General features: G+C 46.8%; 1 protein-coding gene across 2 annotated transcripts in view; it reads right to left on the bottom strand.

The window, feature by feature from the left end:
* Positions 1-27631, bottom strand: part of SAE1 (SUMO1 activating enzyme subunit 1) — a 61000-nt gene that overhangs the window by 8103 nt on the left and 25266 nt on the right. The window contains exons 6-7 of one of the 2 annotated variants that reach the window (XM_018062664.1): positions 19595-19700; positions 1562-1706 (exon numbers count right to left, since the gene is read on the bottom strand). In XM_018062664.1, coding sequence (XP_017918153.1) covers positions 1562-1706; positions 19595-19700 — 251 coding nt within the window. The remainder of the gene's footprint in view (positions 1-1561; positions 1707-19594; positions 19701-27631) is intronic. The other variant, XM_018062665.1, reaches the window with a different exon arrangement.

Raw genomic sequence — 27631 nt, 5'->3', positions numbered from 1 at the left:
CCCGCCGCATCCCCAGCGCATCTCCCCCAGCCTGATCTGCACTGGCCATGGCCGGCCATCGAGAGGCCATCAAACACCTCTCACTTAAAGGGCAATAGACAGGGAGCACCTGAGCACGGGAGGGCATAGACATGAGGCCACAGACACGGGAGAGCTGTTTCTGCAAAGAGGACTGGGAGGGTGGGGGGAATACAATACTCTGTGGAGAGGAAACCAGCCAGCAGTGAAACAGGCTGTTAGCAGCAAGGCTGTGGCTCTCTCCTTCTGGGAAGTGGGGGCTCTGCCACTGGCTGGCGACGTCCAGGCAGGCCATTCATCACTCTCAACGCCCAAATTGGTCACTCGGCTGCATGCTCACGGCCTGGCACTGGCACTGGGTGTGCTCACTGGCCCGGCTGGGACTGTTGAAGCGGGACACCTGCGGGAACCTGTTCTCTGTGGGCCGTCCCCCGGGACAGGGACCCCCATCCCAGGCGGTGGTGCCACTAGCCCCTGAACTCCCTCCCGGTGCCAGCTTACAAGAGCGCCTGGTGTCCAGGTGCCTCTTTCTGGCTGAGGGCTCAGCAGGCGATTCAAAGCCCCACTGCTGGTCTTAAATTGGCTGAGGCTTGTCAGTGTCTAAGTGAGGTCCCCAGACATGAGTGCACAAGGGAAAGACTAGGGAAGGATGGGACCACCATTCACTTTCTTGCTGAATAGGAACCAAGGTACTAGGCTGTCCCTAGGGATCAGCGGTGTGGGGAAATCTTGGTCAGCTACTTACTAAAACCTTGGACATGTGACTGTATCTTTCCAAGCCTCAGTTAACTCAGGGGGAAATAATACACCCTTCAAGGACCACTGTAACAACCATATGGCTGCACTGGTAAAGCACTGAAAGCCTGCACTACACCACGCTTCCATTACTAGCTGTGTAACCTCAGGCTAGTGACCGGACTTCTCTGAGCTCTAACTCAGCTTCCCCTCTCCTATAAAATGGGATCTTGTCAAGAGAGGGCACATACACAAAGCAGCTACCACAGTGCCTGGTACCGTAATAGCTGCTCAGTAGATTCTAGCCATCATTATTGCTGCTACAAGCGAGCACAGCAAGGCAGCTTACGGAGTCCCTCAAAGATGCGGAGAGAGAGTGGAAGTAATCAGATGATCCCAAAACTGTCTGGGAAGGATTCCTGACTTGTCTCCCTTTGGACTTCACCAATCAAACCCAAAACCTGACTGTGTATAAGAACAAAGGACTGGTCCCTGAGGCTGAAAGTATCGCAGTGCCCAGGGGTGAAGATGCTGGGAACAAGGATGCCATATCCATTTTTCATATACTAACAGAGGGGTGGAGGGCCGCGGGGTGGGGGTGGGGGTGGGGGTGTGTCTGTCTGTGTGTGTGTGTTTCTGTGTGTGTGTCCAAATTAAGGCAAATACTAAACACATTCATCAATCTAAACTCAATTGTGATAGTCAGACCAACCTGTGTGTGTGCGTGCGTGTGTGTGTGTGTGTGTCCAAATTAAGGCAAATACTAAACACATTTATCAATCTAAACTCAATTGATAGTCAGACCAACCTAACAAAGTCTTCAGGAAGCAGATCAGGATCGACACCCAGGGCATCAAGCACATCGTTTCGTATCTGGAGCAACAACTCAGAATCTTCTCCAAAGGTATCAGAACTAGGATCTCTTCCTTTATCTGTGCGAAACTTCAGGAGCACTGGGAAAAGAAGAAGGCAGGTTAAAAAAGCAAGTCTTTTCACAACTGAAAAGAAAATATTTGAAAATGATGTGATCAAAAAGGTCTTATTTCCAAAACATATAAAAACCTCATAGAACTCAAATGGGCAAAAGACCTGAATGAACATCTCTCCAAAGAAGACATACATGCGGCTGACAGGCTCATGAAAAGATGCTCAATGTCACTAACCAACAGAGAAATGCAAATCAAAACTACAAAGAGGTAGGTACCACCTCACACTGGTCAGAATGGCCCTCAATTTTTTAAAAAAAATTGCAAATAACAAATGCTGGAGAGGCTACAGAGAAAAGGGAACCCTCCTACATTGTTGGTGGGAATGTAAATTGGTGCAGCCACTATGGCAAACAGTACGGAGGTTCCTCAAAAAAAAAAAAAGAGTTGCTATATGATCCAGCAATCCACTCCTGGGCATATATCTAGACAAAACTACAATTCAAAAAGACATGCATCCCTATATTCAAAGCAGCACTATTCACAATAAGCAAGACATGGAAACAACCTAAATGTCCATCGACAGATGAACGGATAAAGATTATGTGGTGTGTATACACAATGGAGTATTGATTCAGCCACAAAATAGAATGAAATAAAGCCATTTGCAGCAACAGGGATGGACCTCGAGATGACCATACCAAGTGAAGTAAGTCAAAAAGAGAAAGACAAAAACCACATATCACTTATATGTGGAACCTAAAATATGACACAAACAAACTTATCTATGAAAAAGTAACAGACCCCCAGTCCCAGAGAACAGACTTGTGGTCACTAAAGGGGAAGGATGGATTGAGAGTTTGGGATTAGCAGATGTAAGTTACTATATATAGAACGGAATAACAACAAGATCCTAAGGTATAGCTCAGGGAACTATATTCAATAACCTGTGATAAAGCACAGTGGAAAAGAATGTCTGTAAATGTGAATCAACTTTGCTGTAGAGCAGAAAGTAACACAACACTAAATCAACAGTACTTCAACACTTTTTTTCATAATAAATACTTATAAATGTTCATAATAAAACAATTTTTTTCATTCTACAGGAAGTACATTAATTAAAATGTGGGCCAAGTGAAAGGTTAACACTTTTCATTTATTCAACAAACATAGTCAGAAAGGTAATCAAATAATAACAAAAATGGCTAAAATCCCTGTGACGCGAGCCACGGCAGCACAGCAGAGCCTGACAGCCTCTGCAGGGTGCTGGTAAGCGAAGCTTCCCCGTGTCAGCATCATGAGTGAAGTCTGTGTGGGTTTGGGAAGAAAAGTCTGGGAAGCTTTCAGCACAGGAAAAAGGCCCTGTTCTGACTCGGGAGAGACGTCAGGTGGAGGAGGCATGCATTCTAGGCAAAAGTTCAAAGGATGAACTGCTTCCAGCCAGAGAGGCCAGCCAAGGGCTCCGACGCATCAGACAGGCAGATCGTTACAAACAAACCCTCCCATACTTAACACAACTGCTACGTCAACCTCCAGAAAGGGATGTTTCATTTTGGATGTGAACTAGAGGAAGCATTCAGATGACGGCAGCAAATGAGAGCTACCGTGGAACGAACCCTGAACAAGGCTTGAACTTGTAAACCAAATGAAAAGACATAGGCATGAACAGAAGACAGATCAAAACACAAGCCCCTCCCACTGCCTCATCCAGATGTCACTGCAGGCAGGCTGGGGGGACTCTTGTCCCCACCGTGCTCTCCAAGGCAGGCAGAGCCTCCTCTCCAGGCAGTGCTCCTCCCACAGCACACGGGCTGTTCTGGAGCAAAGGGAGAGACAGTAGATCCTGGGGGGCCCTGGGAGGGCCCTTCACACTCACAGTTCACCAAGTGCTTCCACTTAAGTCTCATCAGTGTTTGCTGACTGAAAAAGTGACCTCATCCCCCAAATCATACTCCCTCCCTCAGTACAAGGAGCTCTCCTCTAAAAGGTAAAGGTGAATGGGCAATTGTCGTGGGGCTCTTTAAAAATGCAAATGTTTGGATCTAGCCCCAGACTAGGGACTAGGGAATCATCGACCTTCTCTTTGTTTTCTTCAGACTCACACACAGTTTTGGTGATGAGCAGCCCAATGGAGAACAGCTCTCCAAGAAGTAGTAAGAATTCATTCATTCGCCAGCACGAGTGAGCAAGGCTGACCTCGGTGTGCCCGGTGGACCTAGGTGCCAGAGTCCAATGGTGAGCAAGGTCTCTGCAGCCTGAAGGTGATGGGGGAGGATGGGGAATTAGAGGCCAGGACAGACAGCTTCATTGCAGCCTGAGAGAAATTCATAAATAGTTATACAGAGTTCTCAGAAGACCCCAGACAGCGGAGGTCTGGGTTAAAGAAGATGCGAACTGCTGCCGGGCTATGCTTTTCTCAGTGCCAGTATCAGAGAAAGACTGCTAGTCACGCGCCCTGGACAGGGGTCTGCACATCAGAGGGCTTGTCCTCTTTTTCTTTAGAAGGTTCCAGAACACCTGCTTTGGATACTGTTTGCTGTCCAGGAATGTTAGTCTTCTCTCTCTTCCAAGAATACAGCTTCTACAACCCTTGATTCGGCCCGACCATTTGGCAGCCAACTCAAAGCCAATGTCCATCTGGATGCTGGCTAACACAGACGTGCCATTACCTGAGCTCAACTTCCACCTCTGCGGATGTGTCGCTGGGATTCTGATCTGGACTAAACAAGTGCCTTCAGGCAAGCGTGTGGGTACAGGGTGGAGGAAAGGCTGCGGAAGTGGTGAGGAATCGCTGAGACTGGGCCTCTTTTCCAACAAGATCCTGTGAAGACAAACGAACCCGGAAATCTCCAGTCTAGTCAAGAGGACACTCTAAGTGGATGGTATAGAATGTCAGCCCTCATCCTGTCCATCACTCCGGAGAAGACAGACCCAGAGTGTGCGTCAGTGTTGCCTGAGCAGATGCTTGTAACGCACAGTCCAAGGGCCAGGGACAAGCAGGTGGGAAGCGAGTGAGGCTGCGGGACTGCAGCTGGGGGCCCACCTCAGCTGCTTCCTGTACAGTCCTCTTGTGTGTCACTGGGGCAGAAGCACGAACTGTCAAAAGGGACACCAGAGAGGCTCATTTTTTAAGCCCCCGCCACGAAACTTTTCATCTTCTGGTCACGAAACACAGCTCTTGAAGCAAACTCAAACTATTGTAATAACTCCAAAACAAACAGTGCCTACTCCACACCAGGCACCTTTCTAAACCTTCTACGTCCACAATAACCGAGGGAGGGAGAGAGGGAGGTCCTGATACGCTTCCCCCCTTCACAGGTGAAGAAACTGAAGTTCAGAGACTGAGCAGTTTTTTCCATGGGACTGCCAATGAGGAGTGGCACAGAACAGCCAATGCTGGCACTCAGAATCTCTGCTTCTTAACCCTAACTGGACCCAGCAGAAACCCAGGACCATGAGGAATGCAGCCCCAGGACCCCAAGTGGTCTGGCTCTTTGCCCCCCACCTTAAGAGGACTCCCGTTCGACCACATTTTGGTGAGATGCATTTTCCAGACGGGCCCTGCCCTCTCAACTGGTCATTAATTTTAAGTTCCTAGTCCTGTGGGTGAGAAGAGGAGGCAGGGGCCATACGAGCCCTGGCCCATCCATCTTCGGAGGGTAAGACCAGTTTCATCTCGGAAAGAAATAAGACAGCACTCAGAGGACGCCAGCAGCTGGCCCCGCTGTTTCTCTGGGCCCCTTGCCTGTTCCTGGTGCAGGCCGCCTGGACGTAGGCCGGCAGCCTGGCACCGTCTAGAGGCCTCACTGACCACATCTGAAGTTCGTGCAGGGCCTCCGGGACAGGGGCCAGTCACTCCAGCCACTTATTTGCAGCAAAGCAAACAGAGGCTGTATTCTGTACTCTTTTTTTTTTTCCCTTTAATGTCAGCACTCCAGTGAGCAGGGCTGGAGGGGGCGGGAAGAAGCCCAATGTTCTAGACGGGCAGCAGCCTCAGAACTGACCCGAGCCCCTGACGGGTTCTTGCTTATTAAAGTCTCCTCTTTGTTCTGTCATCTGCCCTCCCAAATGGCCAGACATACACACATCACTGTTGACTCTGCATTTCTGGAGAACACCTCCCCGCCAGTTTCCAGATTATGAAACTATTCCGTGAAGATCAAATACTGTTAGGGATGCCAAAAGATGACTCATCGAAACATATCAAAACACTGCACAAAATCAGAGTTCCAAACTTGATTAACTTCCTCTGAACCTTTTAATTAACTCAGGCTGCTGAAGTCTGGGGGTAGGGGGTGACATTCACCGCTACTGAGGACAGACTGGGGTCTCTGCTAGAGTTCAGGACTTGCCCATGCAACGGAGAAGACAAACTTTGAAAGGGAGAAACCAAGCACCTTTTCCTGGATTAGAAGAAAAACTGTATATGTGGATAAACTACTACTTTTGCAAAGAGAAATTAACCCAAATTCAAATTTAATCTGAATCAGACTACTATATTAGTGTTATAACAGGAATCCAGGAAGCAATATTATTAATTATTCTATTTCTTTCTGAAAACTTTCATTGCATTTAAATGGCACAATTGTATTTAGCATAATCACTAAGGCCATTCAAAAACTCCTTAATTTTTGTAGGAAAAAAAATGAAGTCAATGTTGCAAACTAGCTCCAACTCAACTGCTGTTCCCCAAAAGAATTCATCTAAAGGAAAAAAGCCAAACCTCTATAAAACTGCCTGGCTGGTGCCTAGAACTGCTCTGTACCAGACACCCCTGCCTCACCTCTCTGGTGCTCCTCAACATTCTCCCCTAACTGGCTCACTCAAGAGACTCATTATCTCTGGGAATGGTCTGGAAATTGGATCCACTCCTGGGTGACATACATCTCCAAGAAAATGAAACGGCGAGTTATCCTCTTAGCCAGCAGCCCATCTTCTAAAGCAAGACACCAGGTCTCCTGTTTAGTCAACTGTTCATTCAATAAATACTCTGTGCCGGGGCCTGAGCGCAGCAAAGAGCAAAATGCACGCTCTGCCATCCCGAGCATTTTGTGAGGTGACACGCATAGCGACACATGGCGACAAAGGTAGGGGCGAGAGAAGGCGCTGAGTGGGTGCAACGGGGTGGAAGAGGTGGTCCCCCGAGCAGCCAGACACCCCCTTCCCACCAGACACAACCACCATATTTTGGCGGGTCCTCCAGGCCCGAACGCTGACCCTGGCCACCTCCTGCCCTTGGGACTTGCCCGTGCTGCTCATCAGGGGCCACTGTGCCCTCTGTGCAGAGCCCTTCCCCGGGCCCGGGCAGCCTGGAACCAACAGACAGCTTTGACCCCTGTTCTCAATCAGTGTAACGCTGGACCCTGACAACATCCCTGAGCCTCCTCCATAAAATGGGAATCGTCACAGCACTGAAATCATACAGTTTAAGGATGAACAGAATGAACACAGGCCAGGCACCGCGGCCGGCGCCAGGAGAGCGTCAGGTCCATGGTGCTATTCCAGAACTGTCCGACTTCCATAAACCCCACTCACATGGCCCTCAGAAAGGCTGACGCACTGGCCTAAGCTCTGACTCCTCACGTGACTGAGACCACCACCAACTCAACAGTGAGCTCAGGGGGCGACCGTGCCTTGGCTCTGAATCGTGCATACTCTGGTAACTCTCCGCACCTTGCTCTTGGCCTTCATGGTCTCAATCACAATTTGAGACTCCATAGTCAAAGTGTCGGCTCACCTGTACGAGGACGGACCCGCCTCCTCACCAGCCTCTGGTGCTCTGCGGGGCAGAGACGCATCTGTCTTGTTCACCATTACCTACTGAGTGCCCAGCACGGGGCGGGCTCCCACAGCACACACTGAGGAAGCGTCGGTGCTTGGAGAAGGAAGGAGTCACAGGGCAGGGAGAAGGCTCACAAAAAGGTGACACAGGCCCTCACAGATCTAACCAGCCTGCTCCTGTGCTGACTGAACTGAATGGAGACCTCAAGATCCCCAGGATGGTTCTGTTTCTTACCAAGGAATGTTCAGCCAGAGAAAAAAAGAAAAAAAAAAAAAAGACACAGAGCGTACCACATCTGCCTCAAGAGGGAAACAAGATAGAAGCCTGCTTTTCAAGGCCACATTTGAGGGCCAAAGGTGCAGAACAGCCAGCCCATGGGCGTGAAGCTCAAAGGAGGGAAGGGGCTGGGCTGGGGGAGGCAGAGGCATGGTCTCCGGGAACCCCCATGAGGCCTGCTGGCTTTCAGCCTCTCTCACCTTTCAAGGCATCTGGTGGCATCTGGTCATCTGTTTGGCTCAGCTCCACCCCACTACCCGCTTCATTTACCTCTTAGTTTTCCTCTTTAACCCAGAAACTTTAAAGTATGTGCATGCATATATTCCTTCATTCATTTTCTCGTCCACAAACATTTCCTGAGCACCTGCACACCACTTCCACCCCGTATGCTGAGCTGTGCTGGGACCCAAAAGGCGGAGATCACAGTCCACAGAGGGCACGCACATTAAGCCCCTGTCACCACGGCCGCCCGGGCCTTTGACCTCTTTCTCCAGAGAACTTCACCTCCAGATTGGCCTGTCCTGAAGACTTTTTCTGAAACACCCCTGCTGAGCACCAAGTCCTGGCCATCCTTTCATCTGGCCAATGAAAGCTAGTCTCTGACCACATTCCATCTCAGTTCAGCAGAGAGAGAAAGCAAGCTGTCTCTGGTTATTTACAGCTCACTGTCTTCTGAAGAAAACCTGAGGCAGCTGGATGAAAGTTGTTGATGGGAGAAAGGGGAGTCCTGCTTCTCAGAAATGACCTGCTGGGTTTTGCCTACCAAATGAAAGACCCACATTACTCAACCTGAGCACGCAGCGGAGGAACTGGCTCACCCAGCCATGCAAAGGTGTGGTATTGAGGGGCTTTACAAAAGGTCAGGCCCTGTGGCCAGTGATTATGTGCAAACGGTTGCTGCCAAGTTATTTATGCCACAATCTGGAAACAATCTCACATCCAATAATAGGATGATTACATAAACATGATTGGAGTAGGAAATGGCAACCCACTCTAGTATTCTTGCCTGGAAAATCCCACGGTCAGAGGAGCCTGGTGGGCTACGGCCCATAGGATCACTAAGAGTTGGACACAACTGAGCGACGAAGCACACACAGAAAAAATGACAAGTTGACAGAATGGAGTATTATTCAGCTATCAAAATTATGTTTAAGCAGTTTTTTTAGTCACATGTTTGTTTCCTTAACATTTAGGTTTTTAAAATGGGGGCATTTAATAGCCTATATTCAGAATGAGCTCTTCTACATAAAACAGAATGAGGTGGGTACAACTGTGATCATCCTCATATCCGAGGTGGGAAACTAAGGCTTGGGCTTATGATAGATTCCAAAGTCACTACACCTCTAACCTCTATGTTGTACTGCCTCCCTGGAAGCAGAGAGAAGAGAGAATACAGACAGACCTTTTCTTTAAAAGACTTTTTTTCTTTAAAAAAAGAAAAGAAAAAAGAAAATCACTTCAAATGAACTTAGTTTCCCATCCCAGAATCCATCAGTTTAGAATAATGCAAACCACCCATTCAGACTCCATCTGAAATATTCTATTTCTCCTTAAAAAACAAACAAACAAAAGAAAAAAACAATTATTATTTTAAAACAAAAATCGTAAACAATTTTTTTCCCCCAGCTGTGCTGTATAGCATGTGGGGTCCTAGTTTCCCAACCAGGGATCAAACCCATGACCCCTGAAGTGGAAGCATGAGTCCCAATTACCAGGGAAGTCCCCCATTTCTTGTCTTAAAAAAAAAAAACCACAACAGTCTAATGATTCCTGAGCTTGACTCTCATCTTTACAATGGAGCAGTCTGAGAAGTCTGTAACTTACAAAAAGAAGGGGACATAAACATTCTGAAATGCTGAGGCAGGTTATATAGAGGCCAAGTGTGGAGTGCCCTGGCCCCCGAGTGCTTGGCCCCATCTCCCAGCGTGGCCAGCCGCACCCTCGGCTCACAGAGCTGTTCTGACAGAACCCTCTCCCATTCACACTCCCCTGCCTGGTCACAAGCAGCAGGGAGACAGGGGCTTTTCTCCAGCCCGGCACTTGAGTGGCACATGACCTTGACTCTGGGCATCTGCTGCCCTCCACCAACCGCTCTTGCCCAGGGAAGATGGCACAGGACATTCCCGTGACTGTTGCCTGACAGGCAGGGAAGAGATGTGAGGCTTTCAACCAGAATCGCAGCTGGGCTGGGGCCCGAGAGCAGCTCAAACACAGGCTAACACGGGGCTGGGGGAGACACGGGCCTGCAGAGAAGACAAGGCAGGTTGCTGACAATGTTGCCCATTATTTCATTCTGGCCTTGGTGGGCCTCAGTTTCCCATCTGCAAAAGTGCAACAAGAAAACGTCACGGGTTCTTGTGATGTTCAGACTTTAAAAAATGGAAATAATGCCATGAGTATTAATTAGTAAGGTGAATAGCTGAAGTCTGACTGAGTACTTTGAGGGACGTGGTATTTAATGGGGGATGCTTAAACACTTACTAGGTTTGGTGACCCTGGACAAACGACTTAAGCTTCTTTCAGACTCTATTTCTGTCTGTGAAAATGAGATGATCATAGTAAGATCTGCTCTCATGACAGTGCCCTGTTGGTTAACCAACAAGGACTTACTGTATAGCACAGGCAGCTTTACTCAATATTCTGTAAGAATCCCTATCAGTAAAGAATCTGAAAAAGAATGAATACATGTATATGTATAGCTGAGTCACTTGGTTGTACACCTGGAACACAACATTGTAAATTGATTACATGCCAATAAAAATTAAAAAGTAAAAAAAATTATGAATGCACAAGATGTGCCTGCCCTGCATTTGTTAATCCCTGTGACCCCCGGTGGCAGACTCCGGGTAATGCGCCTCTTTTTCAGGTTGAGGAACAGAGCACAAGCCTAACCAGAGCTGGCAGGACTGCACTCACGGCTCACCTCTGCCCTCCCCCTCACCTCTCCGCTCTGTGTGGCACTGCCTTCTTCCTTTCTGAATGACTGTGGTCTGTGTTTTGTACCACTGATAAGACAAGTGGCACCAGAAAAAAAAACCAAACAACAAAAAAAAGAAACACAACAAAACCCACCGCTTCTTTCTTCTTCCCTCCCTACAAATTATTTTTAAACATCTGTGGTTATGACAGCAGCAAATCAGCAAGCACTCAGCGGCTGCCCCGTTATCGGAACCCATTTCCCTGTGGCCGTCTCTTCCTCAGCAGTTCTTGTCATCGCTGGACACCAGAACACCCGCGGGGGAACGCCGGGCCCAGCAAGTGGCGATGGCTGGTGTGCAAAGGTTACAGGTTTTAAAATAAGAAGTTCCTCCTGCAGAGAACTGATCACCCAATCAAGCTGAGATCTAGAGACAAAGTCAGTTAAAAATCATAAAAACAGGCAGGCTGGGAGTGTGGCGGGGGGCAGGGAGAGCTGAGCAAGGAGGAGTCAAGGAAACTAAGTTTTCTAACCATAAAAAAGTTAAAACTGTCCATTATTAAGAAACCTTGCCAAAGAATCTCTGCAGTGATGAGGAAGAATGAAGCACAAAATACTAGAAAGTTCTGGAAGAATACACATGAAATGGCAGTTTCCTCTGAGACATCCGACTATTTTACTCAGAAGGTTAACATTAAAAGAAGACGACAGGACGATTTCTAAAGCTCTCCTACACATGATGTTTGGGAGCAGGTTATCAACATCTCCCCCATTCCTATATGAGAAAATAGAGGCCGTAAGGTGAAGGGGCTTGCTCGAGGCCAAGAACTATATGACAGTAGAACCAAAATGCCTTTCTTCCAAATCCCAATCTGGAGACATCAAGGTTCTAGGGGTGGCACAAAGCAGACAGGAACTCCAAATTTGCTGGGCTGGACTTATGAACCAAGAACAATCGGCCACCTTAGAAAAGATTCTAATCCCCCCACAGCAGGCCCAAGGTCTGATCCACCAGCTCCAGGAGCCCCACTTCACTGTGTATTCCCCCTAAACAAGAATATTCTCATAGAACCACAAAAGTTATCAAAACTGAAAATTAACATCGATCGAGTATTACTACCTACTCAACAGATCTTTTTGAAATTTTACTGACTGTCTCACTGATGTCTTTGAAAGCAAATGCAAAAAAAAAAAAACCAACTTCTGCTCTCAGATCCAGTCTGGGAAGTCCATGTTCCATTTAGCTACCCTGTCTCTTCATCCTTCTCTAATCTGAAATGGAGTTCCTGGGTCTTTAACGACACTGTTGACGAGTACAGGCCATTTATTTTACAGAATCTTCTCAGTCCGAGTGCGTCTGATGCTTCCTCGTAATTGGGCCAGGAACCAGAGGCCAGCCCAGCAGCGCGGAGCTCCTTATTATTCCATCTCCCACCTGCTCAGTGGGCCCAAGCGGGCGCGTGAGACCTACTGTCCTATTCCCGGAATGTTAACTGTGATCTCTTGGTGGAGGGACCACCTGCCAGCGTTCTCTAGTATCTCTCTAATAAATCAAAAAGTATCTTGGGAAGACATCTATGCTGCTTCACAGCCTACTTTCCCATTCGTTTTAGCATCCATCAATGATCCTTAAAACAATACTACCAGTATGATGGCCAAACACAGATTTCTTTTAATCTTCCTCATTATTGATGTATTTATTATTTTCTGTTTAAAAACAAAACAAAACAAAACTTTCCCCTCTCCCTTATTTATTTATTTATTCAATTATCAGTATAGGTTCATGAGTTATTTTATTCTATGGGTTGTAATCATGATTTATCTGATCCTCAAATTCTCCCAGATTTGATCAGTAGGCGCCCCTTCAAACTGACTCCTGTGACCTTCACGCAGACACGACTGTCATTCTCTGTACACGTCCTCACATTCGGGCAGAGCAGGATGTTCCAAGCACACCTGTAAATTTCCTACCCCAGGCCCAGAACCAGCCCTTTCTCCAAGGAGTCCTGGTTCTCTGCATGTTAACAACCATGAAGTCTGTTCATGGCTATTAGTTAGAGCTGGGAAACATATATGTATAAATGTGAACACATGGGGACTTTCCTGGTGGTCCAGTGGCTAAGATCCGCGCTCCCAATGTAAGGGACCTACCGGCCTGGAGGGTCAGGGAACTAGATCTCTGGTCAGGGAACTAGATCCCACCGGCCACGACTAAAAAGATCTTGCATGCCACAACTAAGATCTGGAGCAGCTAAATAAATGTTTTTAAAAATAATAAAAAATGTAAATAGATGGACACACATGCATCTATTTCTGTACCTACATATAAAAAAAACCATGAGTTCATCCAGATGACTCCAATTCCAATTGAAGTAGAGAGGGTTTCCCAGGTGGCTCAATGGTAAAAAAAATCCTCCTGACAATTCATGGGACATGGGTTCGATTCCTTGGTTGGGAAGACCCCCTGGAGACGGAAATTAAAACCCACTCTAGTATTCTTGCCCGAAAAATCTCACGGACAGAGGAGCCTGATGGGCTACAGTCCATGGGGTCACAAACAGTCAGACACGACTGAGCGACTAAAACAACAAGGGCAACTAACAAACTCCCCTTTCTGGCAATAAAAAAATACGAGTCTCATTATCCACAATATATTTGCCTATTTGCTCCATCCAGGGCTTCCCTGGTGGCTCAGATAGTATCCTAGAATAAAGAGTAAGTAAGTTTCAGAATTTCTAACCTACACCACTGTAAAAAACAAACCTAACTCAAGTTCAATATTTGTTTACAGCTATTTTTTTAGTCTGAGGGTCTATAGACAAAACAGTGCATTCAAGAGCCACATGGGGTTATCTTCTTAGCCCTGCCTCAGTCATGTCCTTGTCTGAAATACAGCATTTAACACGTCTTAAAATAAAACTGCAAATGAGTGAACCAAGGCTCTGACACAGGACAGGGGCTCCCCGTCTCCTCGGGCAATGGCTTCCCTCTAGTTGACTGGTCCTTTAGAAACCTGGGAGGTGTGCAACAATGCAGATGCCAGCCACTCTGAGCTGTTCTGATTCAGTAAATCTGAGTAGAACCAAGGAACCTGTATTTCAAATGTTCCCTGAGGGAGTCTGATATCCTCTTGGGAAACCACTGGCTGTAAGAACAGAAACCTAAAAAAGCAAGGCCCTGATCTCATGTCTGGCTGGCTTGCACCAAGCTCCAGCCTCACGGGGCCACGGTCCCCACCCTGCTGGCCGCCTGCAGGCGCTGCTTCTCTGGCCCACAATACTCTCACCTCCTTCTACCACCTGGCAAATACCTATTCTTCAAAATCCAACTCAGATGTCTCCTCCTCTCTGAAGCCTTCCCAATTCTCCAAAGACAGCCAGACCCCAAGTTCCCTGAGCTCTCAGAACAGTTTGCTTTCGATTGTCGAATAATTCACACATATTGAAAAACAGACCAGCACAACACGACAGCTTTGTCAATAGCCCTCTGTTACAGCTTCCCTCACAAGCAGGATTATCTCTGCCTGTCTTTTCCATTGGCAAGGAGGCTTCTTCTTCCCGTGACGATCTCCAGGCATGAGATCTGGAGCACGGCAGGTGCTCCAAAAATGGTCTTAAGATTATTTTCAGCATTAATTCTGTGGTTCAAAGACAGCCTAAGTACTTTTCCATGACTCGTCAGAACAGACTGAGAAAAGTCAGGATTGCCAAAGATTCTCTGCTCAGTAATTCACATCTCAAGATGAAGTCCATGTCTTCCTGGTCTGGGCTAAACCTGCGTGTTATTGTTCATGCTGGTAAGTGAATGCTGTTTCCATACGAGACTCAATTATTTTTAGCACTCCTGTTATGATAAACTCACAGTAACCTCAAAAAGAACAAATCAAAGTCAACTTTTTGCCACAGGAAACCAGCTCACACTTAATGTTTTGCAACATGCCATGGGAGAATAATAAAAAGATGAGACCTTTTGCTCACAGATGGTGAGGCTGACTCTCGAGATAGTGGAAAATGCAGCAGGAAGTGTGCAGTCTGGCCACTATCTTATGAAGTAAACTGGAAAAACACTCACACCCCAACAAAGCAAACACATGCACACGGACAGCAGGGCAACTGTTTCACAGGGGCTGGACGGTGAATGGGGTGAGGGCCGTCTACATGTGCGGGGCAGGCCAGAGCTGGGTGACACTGGTATCAAAAGCCTGATGGGTGCCCAGGGGAGTAGGCAGGCAAGAGGAGCCTGTGGGGACACCAGAGGGAGGGGGGAAGAAATGACCAGACAGGCAAACCAGTCACTCACGTATAAACTATTTGTCGGGCACCTACTAAGTGTTCCATTTGGGTTCTCTGCAAGGTATCCTCATGTATGTATCACAGTCAAGTTCTCTGACCTTGCACTCTGACCTCACTAGGAATTCCTAAGGCATCATCAGGTGTATCAGTCACATTCCTAGAAAGGCTCTTGGGAACAAATTCCAAGGACTGAGAAAAGCTGAAAACAACTTACATTTGGTAAGACTAGTCACAAAAGACCAGAGAAACACATTTTGCAGCCAACAAGACAAATGAGGTCATTCTATGTATGCTCCAAGATCTCTTCTGAAGCACTTAAGGCCATCAAGTAAAAGAAAGCAAGTCGCTTAACACTTACAAGCTGAATTCTGGCAGAAGTCTGAGCTGCCGGCCAGACTCCCCTAGGGAAAGAGATCATGAGAGCCATTGCCCTCCACTTCCAGAAGCTCAGTCCAGTCCTTAATCAAGGAGTTAATCACATGTGAAAAGCCCCCAGAAAGCTAACCAGACCCTGATGCTCACTGCTGGAACACTCCTAAGAGTTCCAGTTGCAGCATATCTGGAAAGACACGCAGGGCACAGGATGACCCATGAGGGCAAAACAAAACAAAACATCAGGAATATGCATGTGACAACATGCAAGTCAGGATGCGTCACCTGCTGCAAAGAGAAAAGCGAAGGCTGTGCTGGATATCTGGAAAACTCAGCAAGAGCACTGTGCGTGTGTGCGTGTGCGTGCATGTGTGTGTGCGGCGCAGGGTGGGCGCAGACGTGCGGTGTGTGTGTGTGTGTGTGTGTCGTAGGGTGGGCGCGGACGTGCGGGGGGTGTGTGTGTGTGGTGTGGGGTGGGTGCGGATGTGTGGGGGGTGTGTGTGTGTACGTGTGGCGCAGGGTGGGCGCGGGCGTGCGGGGGTGTGTGTGTGTGTGGTGTGGGGTGGGTGCGGATGTGTGGGGGGTGTGTGTGTGTGCGTGTGGCGCAGGGTGGGCGCGGGCGTGCGTGTGTGTGTGTGTGTGTGTGTGTGTGGCGCGGGGTGGGTGCGGATGTGTGGTGTGTGTGTGGTGCGGGGTGGGCGCGGACGTGCGGGTGTGTGTGTGTGTCTCACGGCATGGGCACAGACGTGCGTGGTGTGTGTGTGCGCACGTGGTGCGGACGTGCAGGTGTGTGTGTGGCGTGGGGTGGGGTGTGGACGTGTGGGGTGGGGGGGGCGGCGCGGGGTGGGTGCAGACGTGTGCGGTGTGTGTGCGTGTGGCGTGGGGTGGACGCGGACGTGCATGGTTTTAGACCTGGGTTTTAGGCCTGATATTGCCACTGGTGTGCTCTATAGCCAGGAGGAGGAGGAGGAGTCACTTCCCTTCTAGGTCTCCTTATAAGCTCGGAAGTGGACTAATTAGAACTGAGAAGTGGGCTCATCTGTATGCCCAGAGAGGACCGCAGGCAGTGCTGTCGAGAGGATTCTGAGGCTCTGAGAGAAGCGGCCGGCCAACGAGGAGGCTTTCTTAGCCACGTCTGCCACAGGGGTTGAGGGAAGAGTGGGAAGCACACAGCTGCCAGCCTTGACCAAGATGGTATGACATGTGGAGTCAGTCGCCTCCTTTTTTAAAATTCCCTATTACAAAACTATGGACATTTCCCTCATGGCTGAGATGGTGAAGAATCTGCCTGCAATGCAGGAGACCTGGGCTAGATCCCTGGGTTGGGATGATCCCCTGGAGAAGGAAATGGCAATCCATTCCGGTATTCTTGCCTGGAGAATCCCATGGACAGAGGAGCCTGGCAGGCTACAGTCCATGGGTTCGCAGAGTCAGACACGACTCAACGACTCACACACATACACGTTACAAAACTATACACACGGACTTCCCTGGCGGTCCAGTGGTTAAGAATCTGCCTGCCGATGCAGGGTACCTGGGTTTGATTCCTGGTCTGGGAAGATTCTACATGCCGCAGAGCAACCAAGTCTGTGAGCCACAACTACTGAGCCCTCATTCTAGAGCCCATGCTATGCAACAAGAAACACCACCACAATAAAAAGCCCATGCACCACAACTAGAGAGTAGCCCCCATTCTCTGCAACTAGAGAAAGCAAAAACGCAGCAACGAAGACCAAATGCAGCCAAAAAGAAAAAAAAAAAAAAAACTACACATAAAAATGGTTAAGGTGATAAACTTTATGGTGCATGTTTTTATCATAATAAAGAAACTAACTGTATCATTATTAGTTATGAACATAGTCTTAATCTCCAAATGCAAAGCTTTGAAACTAAAAAGAGAATTAGTTACCATTTAGAAGAGGGAAGTAAACACGTGAAACAGGCAAAAAAACTAAAGCCCGACAGGATTGCTGCTATGATAATACCTACTCAAGTATAGAATTCAGGGTAAACTGAGTCAACCCTAACACTGTACTATACACCAGCAAGTACCTCCAGCCTCCAAGCACACAGCTAGATTAGACAGGTCTCTAGGACTTGCTCTGGGCTAAGCCTCTTGCACGGGTATCATCCAAGACTCACAAAAGCCCTCTGAGGCCAGCACTGTCAACACCCCCATGGTCAGAGGGGAATCTGAGGGAGCCTCTAGGAATTGAAGTCTGTGGCTCAACCTCATCCACTTGGGAAAAAAAAATTGACAGAGCCAGGACTGGAAGGCAGGTCTGTTTTGATTGCAAAGCAGCAGTTCTGAATAACCGTGTACCACTGCCTGCTATGTCCCTCATAATATAAAGCTCCTGCTTCTTCCTCAAGTCCTGTTGTTTCCCCAGCCCCTTGTAACTTCTGATGGTGATGGTCAGCAGAGTCTTTTGGGATGAATTATACACCTTCCCCCATCCGGTCTCCAGGGCACAAGTCCTGCCTCCCCATCTCAGTGACAGGCTCCTGAGGACAGGGAGGGCCACGGGCCTGTGTCTTTACCAGTCTACCCCTTATGTGTACAGAGGGGTGTACAGCAGCATCTTCGTGTGCGTGCGGCGAGGATCCAACAAGCTAACACTCACAGGGCACTGAGAGTGGAGCACGGATGCTCTTATTACCTGGTGCCTCATAAGGTATTTAATCCATTAGATTTCAAAGACCCGGCTGCTCAGGTCCCACCTCTCTTACACCTGCATCTGGTGTCCTCTTGGGCTTCCCAGGTGACGTGAGTGGTGAAGAACACAGCTGCCAACGCAGGGGAGATGTAAGAGATGCAGGTTCGATCCCCGGGTTGGGAAGATCCCTGGAGGAGGGCATGGCAGCCCGCTCCAGTATCCTGCCTGGAGACTCCCATGGACAGAGGAGCCTGGCGGCTGCAGTCCACAGGGTCACAGAGTCAGACATGACTGAGAGGCTTTCACTCGGTGTCCTCTTAAGGCAAACACGAGCCTCTCTGGGTCTCTGCCTCCTCACCCCCAGAAACCAAACTGGGGATAATTCCTACCTTGTCCATCTCACCAGGGAGATGTGATGAGGAGATGGACAAGAAAGTACTCTGGAAACTGCAAAAGGGTTGTAGATCAGGGTCTCTCAACTGCAACACTGCTGACTCTGGGGGCCAGAGCACTCTGTCCTGGGGGCTGTCTTAAGATATGAAGCAACATCTCAACTCTCTCCCAACCCCAACCCCAGTCAGAACAACCAAAAATGTCTCCAGACACTTACTTGCCTTGAGGGCAAGACTGCCCCTGGCTGAGGATCCCCAGGTTATGGTAAACTCAAATACTAGCTGACTCCCCTTATAAGTGGCAGTTAGAAACACCGAGGCTATGCCCAAACCTCTGCAAATTAACAGCTGTTTACAGAGGGGTGTCTATGTCCCAGCATTGAGGAGGGAGAGTTGAGAAGCACATCCCCAAAAGTACAAAACTGTCAAGGTGATTCTTTTTCTTCGGGCTTTTCTGGTATTTTCTGTAACAGATATGGATTATTTTTATGCTAACAAACCCATGTGATTTACATACTTGCTCACCTTGAGAACAAGAGGAACCTCAATTTTTCTGTGCCTTAGCTCTCTTGTCTGTGAACTAAGGGATAACACATCAACTCCCACTGGCTCTTGCTAGTAAGCACTCAATGTTCATGATTACTGTTTTAAAAATAAAATTAAAAAATTAAAGTACAGGGACTTTCCTGGAGTCCAGTGGTTAAGACTCTGTGCTTCCAATGCAGAGGGCAAGAGTGCGAGCCCTGGTCAGGGAACCAAGATCCCACATTCCGCGGGTATTTTAAAAAATAATAATAATAAAGTGTCAAGCACAAGAACACTGAGATGGCAACCAACACCCACCTAAGGCCCTCTGAACATTGGCAGTGATGGTGAGAGATGGGAGAAAATCTCTCAGGCGAGGAACGCTGGTTTTGAGCAGGAAGAACTCTGAAGAGGGAAAAGTGGTGATGACAGGAGCTTGATTTCTAACACTGTTATCTTGGGCTCAAGTTCAGAAAGCAGTTCATTTCAACACATAATTTAAAATAAGCAGAAATCGTAAAGAAACTAGAGCTCAATGATGGGCCTCCTCTCTGTTCACTCTGTTGTCCTAAGTGACCACTTAGAACCAACTAAGGGGGAACTTGGCTCAGGGCAACCTCAAGGAACCTTCTGGGCTCTGCAGCCTCATGTGCAGAAATGAGAGCACAAAGCGCATGCCAAGAAACTGCTTTCAGGGCTCACCTTGAAGGAGGAAGTAATCCGGAGTCGTGCGCTTCAGAGCTGCCTTTGCTTTATCACTGCTCCAGTCCACTTCCAGCGCCTCTTTGACGGAGCAGAAGACCACCTTCTGTTTAAAAAAAAAAAAAAAAAAAGACAAGATTGTTTAGGGATAAAATCGTGAAAGTCGCTCAGTCGTGTCCAACTCTTTGTGACACCATGGACAATACAGTCCATGGAATTCTCCAGGCCAGAATACAGGAGTGGGTAGCCGTTCCCTTCTCCAGGGGATCTTCCCAACCCAGGGATCGAACCCAGGTCTCCAGCATGGTGGATTCTTTACCAACTGAGCCACAAGGGAAGCCCAAGGATAAAATACATTGACTTCAAATCACCAGGCAGTAACACCACCATTACTAGGTTTCCTTGTTCACTAAGAAGCTGCTGCTGCTAAGTCACTTCAGTCATGTCCGACTCTGTGCAACCCCATAGATGGCAGCCCACCAGGCTCCCCCGTCCCTGGGATTCTCCAGGCAAGAACACTGGAGTGGGTTGCCATTTCTTTCTCCAATGCAGGGATGTAAAAAGTGAAAGTGAAGTTACTCAGTCGTGTCCAACTCTTGGCAACCCCATGGACTGCAGCATACCAGGCTCCTCCGTCCATGGGATTTTCCAGGCAAGAATACTGGATGGGGTGCCATTGCCTTCTCCGAAAAGAAGCTGAGGCCCACTCAAATCCAATAAACACTTCCTGAGCACTTACTGTGAGCTCCCCTGGGCACTGGGGTCACAGAGATCAATGCTATGGACTCCCTGCACTGCAGGAAGACAGAGCAAAGCTCTGTCCATTCTGACTCTGGAGGTATTTACGCCATGGAAATTCCTTCACAAGTGACCAATAAAATGTGTCTAAAGATACTCAATGAAATATTCTCTGTGTTAGTAAACAGACAAACAACAATACCCATGAATAACAGCATTCCTTCTCCCTACGGCAGGAAGAAAGACAGTTGATTCCTAGTAACCTACATCAAATTTTCTTTTAAAAATGCCATGAGAGATATATGTTAAAACACAAACAACTAATTATGAATAAGAAAATAGTTTTCTTTCCCTTTCCTAAACAATGAAGTCCAAAAGCCATTTTCTGGGACTGAAGGACAGGGAAAGAACGTGTGTGTGGAGAGCTGATGGCTGGACTGGAGGGGGCAGGGCAGGGCAGGGCAAGGAGGGCATCCTCAGAGGGCAGCAGCAGGAGCCCGATCACATCCAAGGACTTGATGCGACAAGAAAATACACTGAGAATCTGGGCAGCAAGGCTTCACTGTCAGAGAAGAAGAGAATCAGAACTGTGGAAACAGAGAGAATTAGAATGAAGCCTGTGGTGAGAGTTACTGCCGTGAACTCATTTTCCATATATACAGACAGATAAAGAAATAAATGCAAATGCAAGTGTATGTGTACACATACAAATATTTACCTGCTGTGTACACTGAGAAAGTCTAAAAGCAATGATACTCTAGCAGCAATAAGCACATCTAAAACACAGAGTCTGGTTTCTAATCACCACTAAAAGACGCATTTCTCCTTGGAGAAATGACTGATTGCAAAGCTGCAACATGAGAGGAGCCTGAGACAGGAAAAGTGCCCCAAAGAATGATGGAACATGTCGAGGTAACAATTCAGCTTAAAGAAACTTCCACTGGTCAAATCTGGACCAATCTGAGGATAAAAGTAAAGAATAATAGATAGTACTTTTAAGTAAACTATAATCCTTTAGATCTAAAATTAGCTAATGAGCAAAGTTTTTTAAGGAATGAAGTATTTATATATTTTCAAAATACTTCTCCACAAAATACCTATTAGTCACACAGGGATAAAAAAAATTGTTTTCAAAAGACTAATATGGAAAGTAACCTTACTCAAATGATCAAATTAACACAACCAGTAAAGCAGCTCATGGAAACCACGCACCAGACCACAGGACGCAATGAGAAGCATCCATGTCGTGGTATTTTTGCCAAAGATGTGTAGCAAGAGTCTAATTACAAGGAACATCAGAGGAATCCAAACTAAGAGACATTTTACAAAATAACTGGCTTGCAACCTTTAGATGTCATGAAAATCTAGTTGCATCCCATTCTGACCCGGATCCTTTTGCTGTTAGGACATGACTGGAATAACCAGCAAACCCTAAACAGGGTCTGAGGATTTAGACGGCAGTGACTTATCCAGATATTTTTCCTGACTGTGATGGCTGGTTTCTGATCACGGAGAATACCTTATTTGAGAAAATACAGACTAAAATATGTGGGAGTAAGGCAGTGGCACCTTATCCTCATCTAGTTGTCAGCTACTTCTACCAAGTTTAAGCTAGTACATGTGTGTGTGCAAGTGTATAAACCTTCAGACTTACAGAGGTGTGTGTCTTCCTTTCTTCCCTCTACCGACCCCCACCCCCACAGCAAAAAGAAAAATAAAACAGAAGGAAGACAACAATGGCGCAATTTATAGGCTAAGGGAGCCAAGACCCATTAGCTGCCAGGCAGTTCCCACAGCTGCAGATCAAAATGGACCTGAAAGGTGAAAACACAAACTGCTGGTGAAAATGAAAAACAGCCATGGTGTGTAAAGTGGCTTTCCGTCTCCCCATGATCACTCCTCTGGGGTTTAGGCCCACTGTAAGAGCTAGGATACAGGATGGCTGTACTGCCCTCAAACCTTTTGGCCAATGGGTCTGTCTGACCTTAGAAGTTAAGTCATGCAGTCAACCAGAGGGACATTTAGTGCTTGATATAGACTTGCCAGCCCCTTCTTAACAAGTCTTACCACACAGATCAAGCCATCAGTAGTACGACCTGGAGATGCCATCACAATAAGGAAACGTCTTACCAGGTTTCAAAACCCACCAAGACTTTCATTCAAAATTTTTGTAGTTTGCCTGGCTAAGTAAGACCAATGCTAAGAATCCACTGATTTGTTAAGCCATTATATGAAGAATAAGGGGGAAAAAAGTTGGTTCTAGAATCAGTCTGAGACAGGCCTGCCTCTAACGCTCTCAGGGCCTGAGGGTAAGAGTACAAATGAAAACCCATATATCATGTCTACATATTCAGTTATAAATCACACTAATAAGCTATTAAGTATATTATATTCTCCAGCCTTGACAAATAAACCTCCTTCACAACCACCTGGAAAACTAGGTTCAAATTTGGAATTCTCACACTCTGTGGGAGTCCTGTGCCACAGGAGGTACCCTGGGAAGGTCGCCCCCGTCTCATTCTGGCTCACCCACAACATAAGGAGCTTTGAACCTGATTTTGCACAAGGTTTTGCCCATCCTTCCCTACCAAAACATCCAATCCTCAGGCCGAGGCATTCAGACGCTGTGGTAAGGTCCACACTCCAGAGGCAGACAGGGAAGCAGCCTAGAAAGTGAGCCTGAGGCTATCTGGCCAGGAGATTCCAGGGGTCCAGGTACCCAGAATGGGGTTCAGAACTGGGGGCAAGGCTATGGGACCCAGGCAGATGTACCTTCCTGATCTCATGGGATCCTTACCCTGTGAGGGGAATGGCTGGAGGAAGGCCGGAGTGGGACCTTCTAGAGCACCACGGCCAAGGGTAGAGGCCCTCTGCCCTTCCCAACTTCACGGCAGATTTGGTCCCAGTTCTGCCACTAGTCTTTGACTGTAGACCAATGACTTCACCTCTCTTGGGTCTGTGGCAGACAACTTTTGGAGAAGTTTCCTGGGATCTAAGGAGGAGGCCCCTGTGGCCTTGGCTTTAATGTGTACCCCACCAGCACAGGTGACAGAGTCTGAGATGGTCACACGACCCAAGCCAGGCCCACCAGATTCCTTAATCAAGAATATGAAAGCTGGAAATAGAGACACATTCATGGCAGAACTCTAAAGAGAGAGGCCAGATTCCTGTTGCCTCCAGGGCCTCCCAGCTGCCCTGGTTTTTTCCTCTTCTCAGATCACAGGAATAAAACTCCATGCTTCTTGGGCTACTGCAGCCTGCCTCCAATTAATGCCCCCTTTTTTGGTTCAAAGTATCCAAATTCTACTATTGTGGCTCATAACAAAAATAAAACTTAACCAAGCTGCCTAATCTGTAGTAGAACAGATGCAAAAGGCGGTGCCTGCCTTACCCACCTCACTGGCGTCGAGTTTATAAAGAGAAAAGGCTGCCTGATACCGCTTTCAGGGAGTAAAGAGCCTTCAGATGAAGCAGCCACAAAGCCTGCCAGGTAGCAGCCGCTACCATTCCCCCAAACGAAGTAACCCCTCCTGTTTCACCATGCCCTCAGCTCATGAATCCCTGTCTGGTAGGCCTCACCCACTCCCCTCCACTGTCCATTTTCCTTCCTGATCATTCTGGGCCTTGAGGATTTCAATCTGAGAGTCTAGTTAAGACTAATAACAAGCCTTCTTATACTGGGTAGCAGCTTCCTGATGCAGAGACCACAGTGAAAGGCACAGCATTGAATGGAGCAGAATTTTCAACAAATACCCAGGAACTGATAAGACCCACCTGCCTTTCATTTGCCAAAAAGCCCAACAATAAATATAAAAGATGAATTCTCCACACAGTCTATCAGCTATCAAATTATGGGGTTGTGCTGAGCCATTTAGATAGTGGGAGACTGCAATAACCTCTCTGCAAGAGGAAACTGGCTCAACAGATCACGGCAAGGCAAAGCGAGGAAGACCTACCAGACAGCCACTTAAAAATCATGTTCTCCAATTGTATGCCAACTACAGCTCAATAAATAAAATAGAGTAGAACAGAAGCATGCTCTCCAAAGGAGACACAAAGATTTGAGGAGTGCTTATGAAAACACACGGAGTGAAAAAAGGAAAGACAACACATATATATATATGCCACATACATTAGGTCATTATGTATGTCTTGCATATATTTACATATATTAACTAGCACTCCAATTTATTATGCACATGCATAAAAAGAATAGTGACATTACTGGGTAGCAAGATTCACATTTTCTCAGTTTGTTCTATATTTTCCACATTGGAACTTGTGAAACCATTTTGTTTTCTGTGGGTTTTTTTTTTGGCTGTGCCGCATAGCATGTGGGATCTTAGTTCCCCAACCGGGGATCAAATCCATGCCTCCTGCAATGGAAGCATGGAATCTTAACCACTGGACCACTGGGGAAGTACCCTATTTTATTTTTAAAAATCAGGCTGAACATCTATAAGAAGTGATAAAGATCTGGATGTAAAGCAGCATGTAAATCAGAATTGAAACAACTTTTAAACTACAGATTTCGAGGTCTAATTTCCACACCTACTTATCAGAGACTATAGTTTTCAAAAGCATTTTAACAACTGACAACCACAACCCGAGACAGTTTTCACACTCGGCAGAGTGGCAAAAGAGCCCCAAGTTACCAAATGTTACTGTTACATGCTGCTGGGTTGGAATGTAAATAGAGAAAATGCCTTAAGACTTACTTTTTTAGAGTCTGGTGAAGTTGAAGGTGTGCACATTCTAATTCTCCTATGCCCTAGAGAAATCACACACCTACCCAAAGAGATTATCTATGCACGCACGTAACACTGACTGCAACACAATTTGTAACGGCAAAAACTTACATAGCTAAATGCCTATTAACAGGAGAATAAATAGTAATGTTTTCACACAACAAATACTCTGTGGTCAAAACAAATAAACAAAAAACCCACCGATAAAACTGTCTTGCAATGACTGTTGTCCAGGAGAACTTGCAATGATGACAAAAACACTCTGTATATGGGTGCTTTGCAATATGGATGCCACAGGCCGTGTGTGGTTACTGAGCATGTGAAATGTGGCTAGTGAGACTGCAGAACTAAATTTTTAAATTAAATTTTATTAATTTTAATTTGAATGGCCACACGCGGCTGGTGGCTACCATAATGGACAAAAGCTCCAGACCTACACACAAACACAGATGGCCTCACAAAGCTGCTCTTAAAAAGCATGTGGAATGGAGGAGGAAATGGCAACCCACTCCAGTATTCTTGCCTGGAGAATCCCGTGGACAGGGGAGCCTGGCAGACTACAGTCCATGGGGTCTCAAAGAGCTGGACATGACTTAGCAACTACACAGATATAGGAGAGACAGAAGTGTGATGGGACAAATTATGTGTATAGGATTAAGAGATGAAAAACTCCTATTTATAAAACAGCAGCAAGTTTATATTGTATCAGATAAAGAATTACAGCCATTATTGTATAATAACATTTGGTAGAGTATAATATGTAAAATACTGAATCACTGTGCTGTACACCTGATAGTATAATATTGTAAATCTACTGCAATTAAGAATAAAAAACTAAAAAAATAAAAGGTGAATTTCCCACAGAGAATTGTTAAGATTGTATTTTCTGGATGGTACAAGCCACCAGACATTTAATAAAGGGAGTATCTATGAACAACAAGAACAAAAAAGCATGTGAAACCAATTTTTAAGAAATTAAAAAGCACGCCAAACAATTCTGTATTGCTTGGAAACATAGTCGAGCAGGAAGAAGAAATGCATGGGAATGAGAAACATGACTGAGGACAGTGGTTACTCATGTGGGCGAGGGGCATCCAAGTGGCCGCAACCACCCAATAGTGTTTTCTGCTTTAAACTGGGTGGTGGTTTCATGGTGGTTTCTCTCTACATTCTTAATTTCTACCCTACAACATCACCTAGTAAGCATTATTCCATTGTTGAGATTACAAACACATGATGAAAACACCATGCCAAGCCGGCCTATATCCACTCTCTGGACACCTTAGTAAATCCTCAAAAGTGTGCCAGCAGACCTGAGGAGACAGAGAAAGAACACGCAGATCGGTGCAAGCGTCCTGGAGACCTTCCGCTTATTAAGGTGGACAGTGTTTGCTTGAGTGTTGTGTTTTATGACTTGCACTGATGTCACATGATTTTTGTGTCTCAAATATCACACACACACACTGTGCTGTGATGCTGGCAGGGACTTCTATTCCTCATCCATAGAACCGAGAAACTTCTCTCCGATGAGACAAGGCACCAGCAGCACCCGCTCCAAAACTCTTCTACCTGGGAAACCTGCCATCAGCTTCCCACCAAGTCCTCTGCAATGTACACCCTGCCCCCTCCCTGCCTGCCCCCAACCACAAACATACCAAGTCACTCTGACAGGGAGTTTTGAACCTCTCTGGCCTGCAGGTTCTGGTCCAGGCAACAACTCAATAACAGACTTCTACACATTCTTCACCAAGAACCTCATCTTCTTTAAAAGTCTGTTCTCAGCTCAGTTCAAATAAGCTCAACTATGAGAACTAACATACTATAACACTAATCAATTTATTCAATCACAAAGAAAGTTAAATCCTTTCTAACTGATGAACAAATCCTTTTTACAACAACAATAATCTCCCAAGTTGGGTCATCTTATGCTTCCTGTACACTGAACACACATGTCCTGAACACGCATGTGTGGGCACTGCACTAGGAACACAGCTGGGAACCAAACTCCCCAGCCCAGGTTGAATGGAGTTTGCGTGAACGAGGGAGGCACTGCCAAGTCATCTGAGGGGCAACGGGTGCTGCCATCAACGTGCCAGAGGAGAGGTGGAGCCACTAGCCAGCCACCAGGAATGTTGCTGTAAAGATGGGGCTGAGAGGAGGATGCGAGTTGTCAACAAATAAATGGCTCATAAAGGAGAAATCAAAGCAATGAATCACTCTTCAACTGTGGAATTTCACAACTAATTCATGAAAAAGGGACTTCCAGGGCCAAAATTAGTCACCCACTACTTCAGAAGGGGTAAAATTAAGTCTATTTCTTAGCATGTCAGAAGCAAATCTTTATGTTTAATCTTTAAAAAGCTATCACAGAGAGTATCCACCCCCAAGAATCTATCCACTCCTGTCCGGCAGCCCCCTAACAATAAAGAAACATGGGCAGCAACATGGGAGCACACTGGTGGTCATTCATCCTGAAAGTTTTCAGAAGTGACCCTGATTTTCACACACTTCAGCCTGGCATCCTCACCCAACTTCAAGTCATCCTGGAAAC

Source organism: Capra hircus, chromosome 18 (genome assembly GCF_001704415.2).
Source record: "Capra hircus breed San Clemente chromosome 18, ASM170441v1, whole genome shotgun sequence".
NCBI lineage: Eukaryota > Metazoa > Chordata > Mammalia > Artiodactyla > Bovidae > Capra > Capra hircus.
The sequence above is the reverse complement of the archived record's forward strand: the minus strand, read 5'-3'. Positions and strand labels throughout refer to the sequence as shown.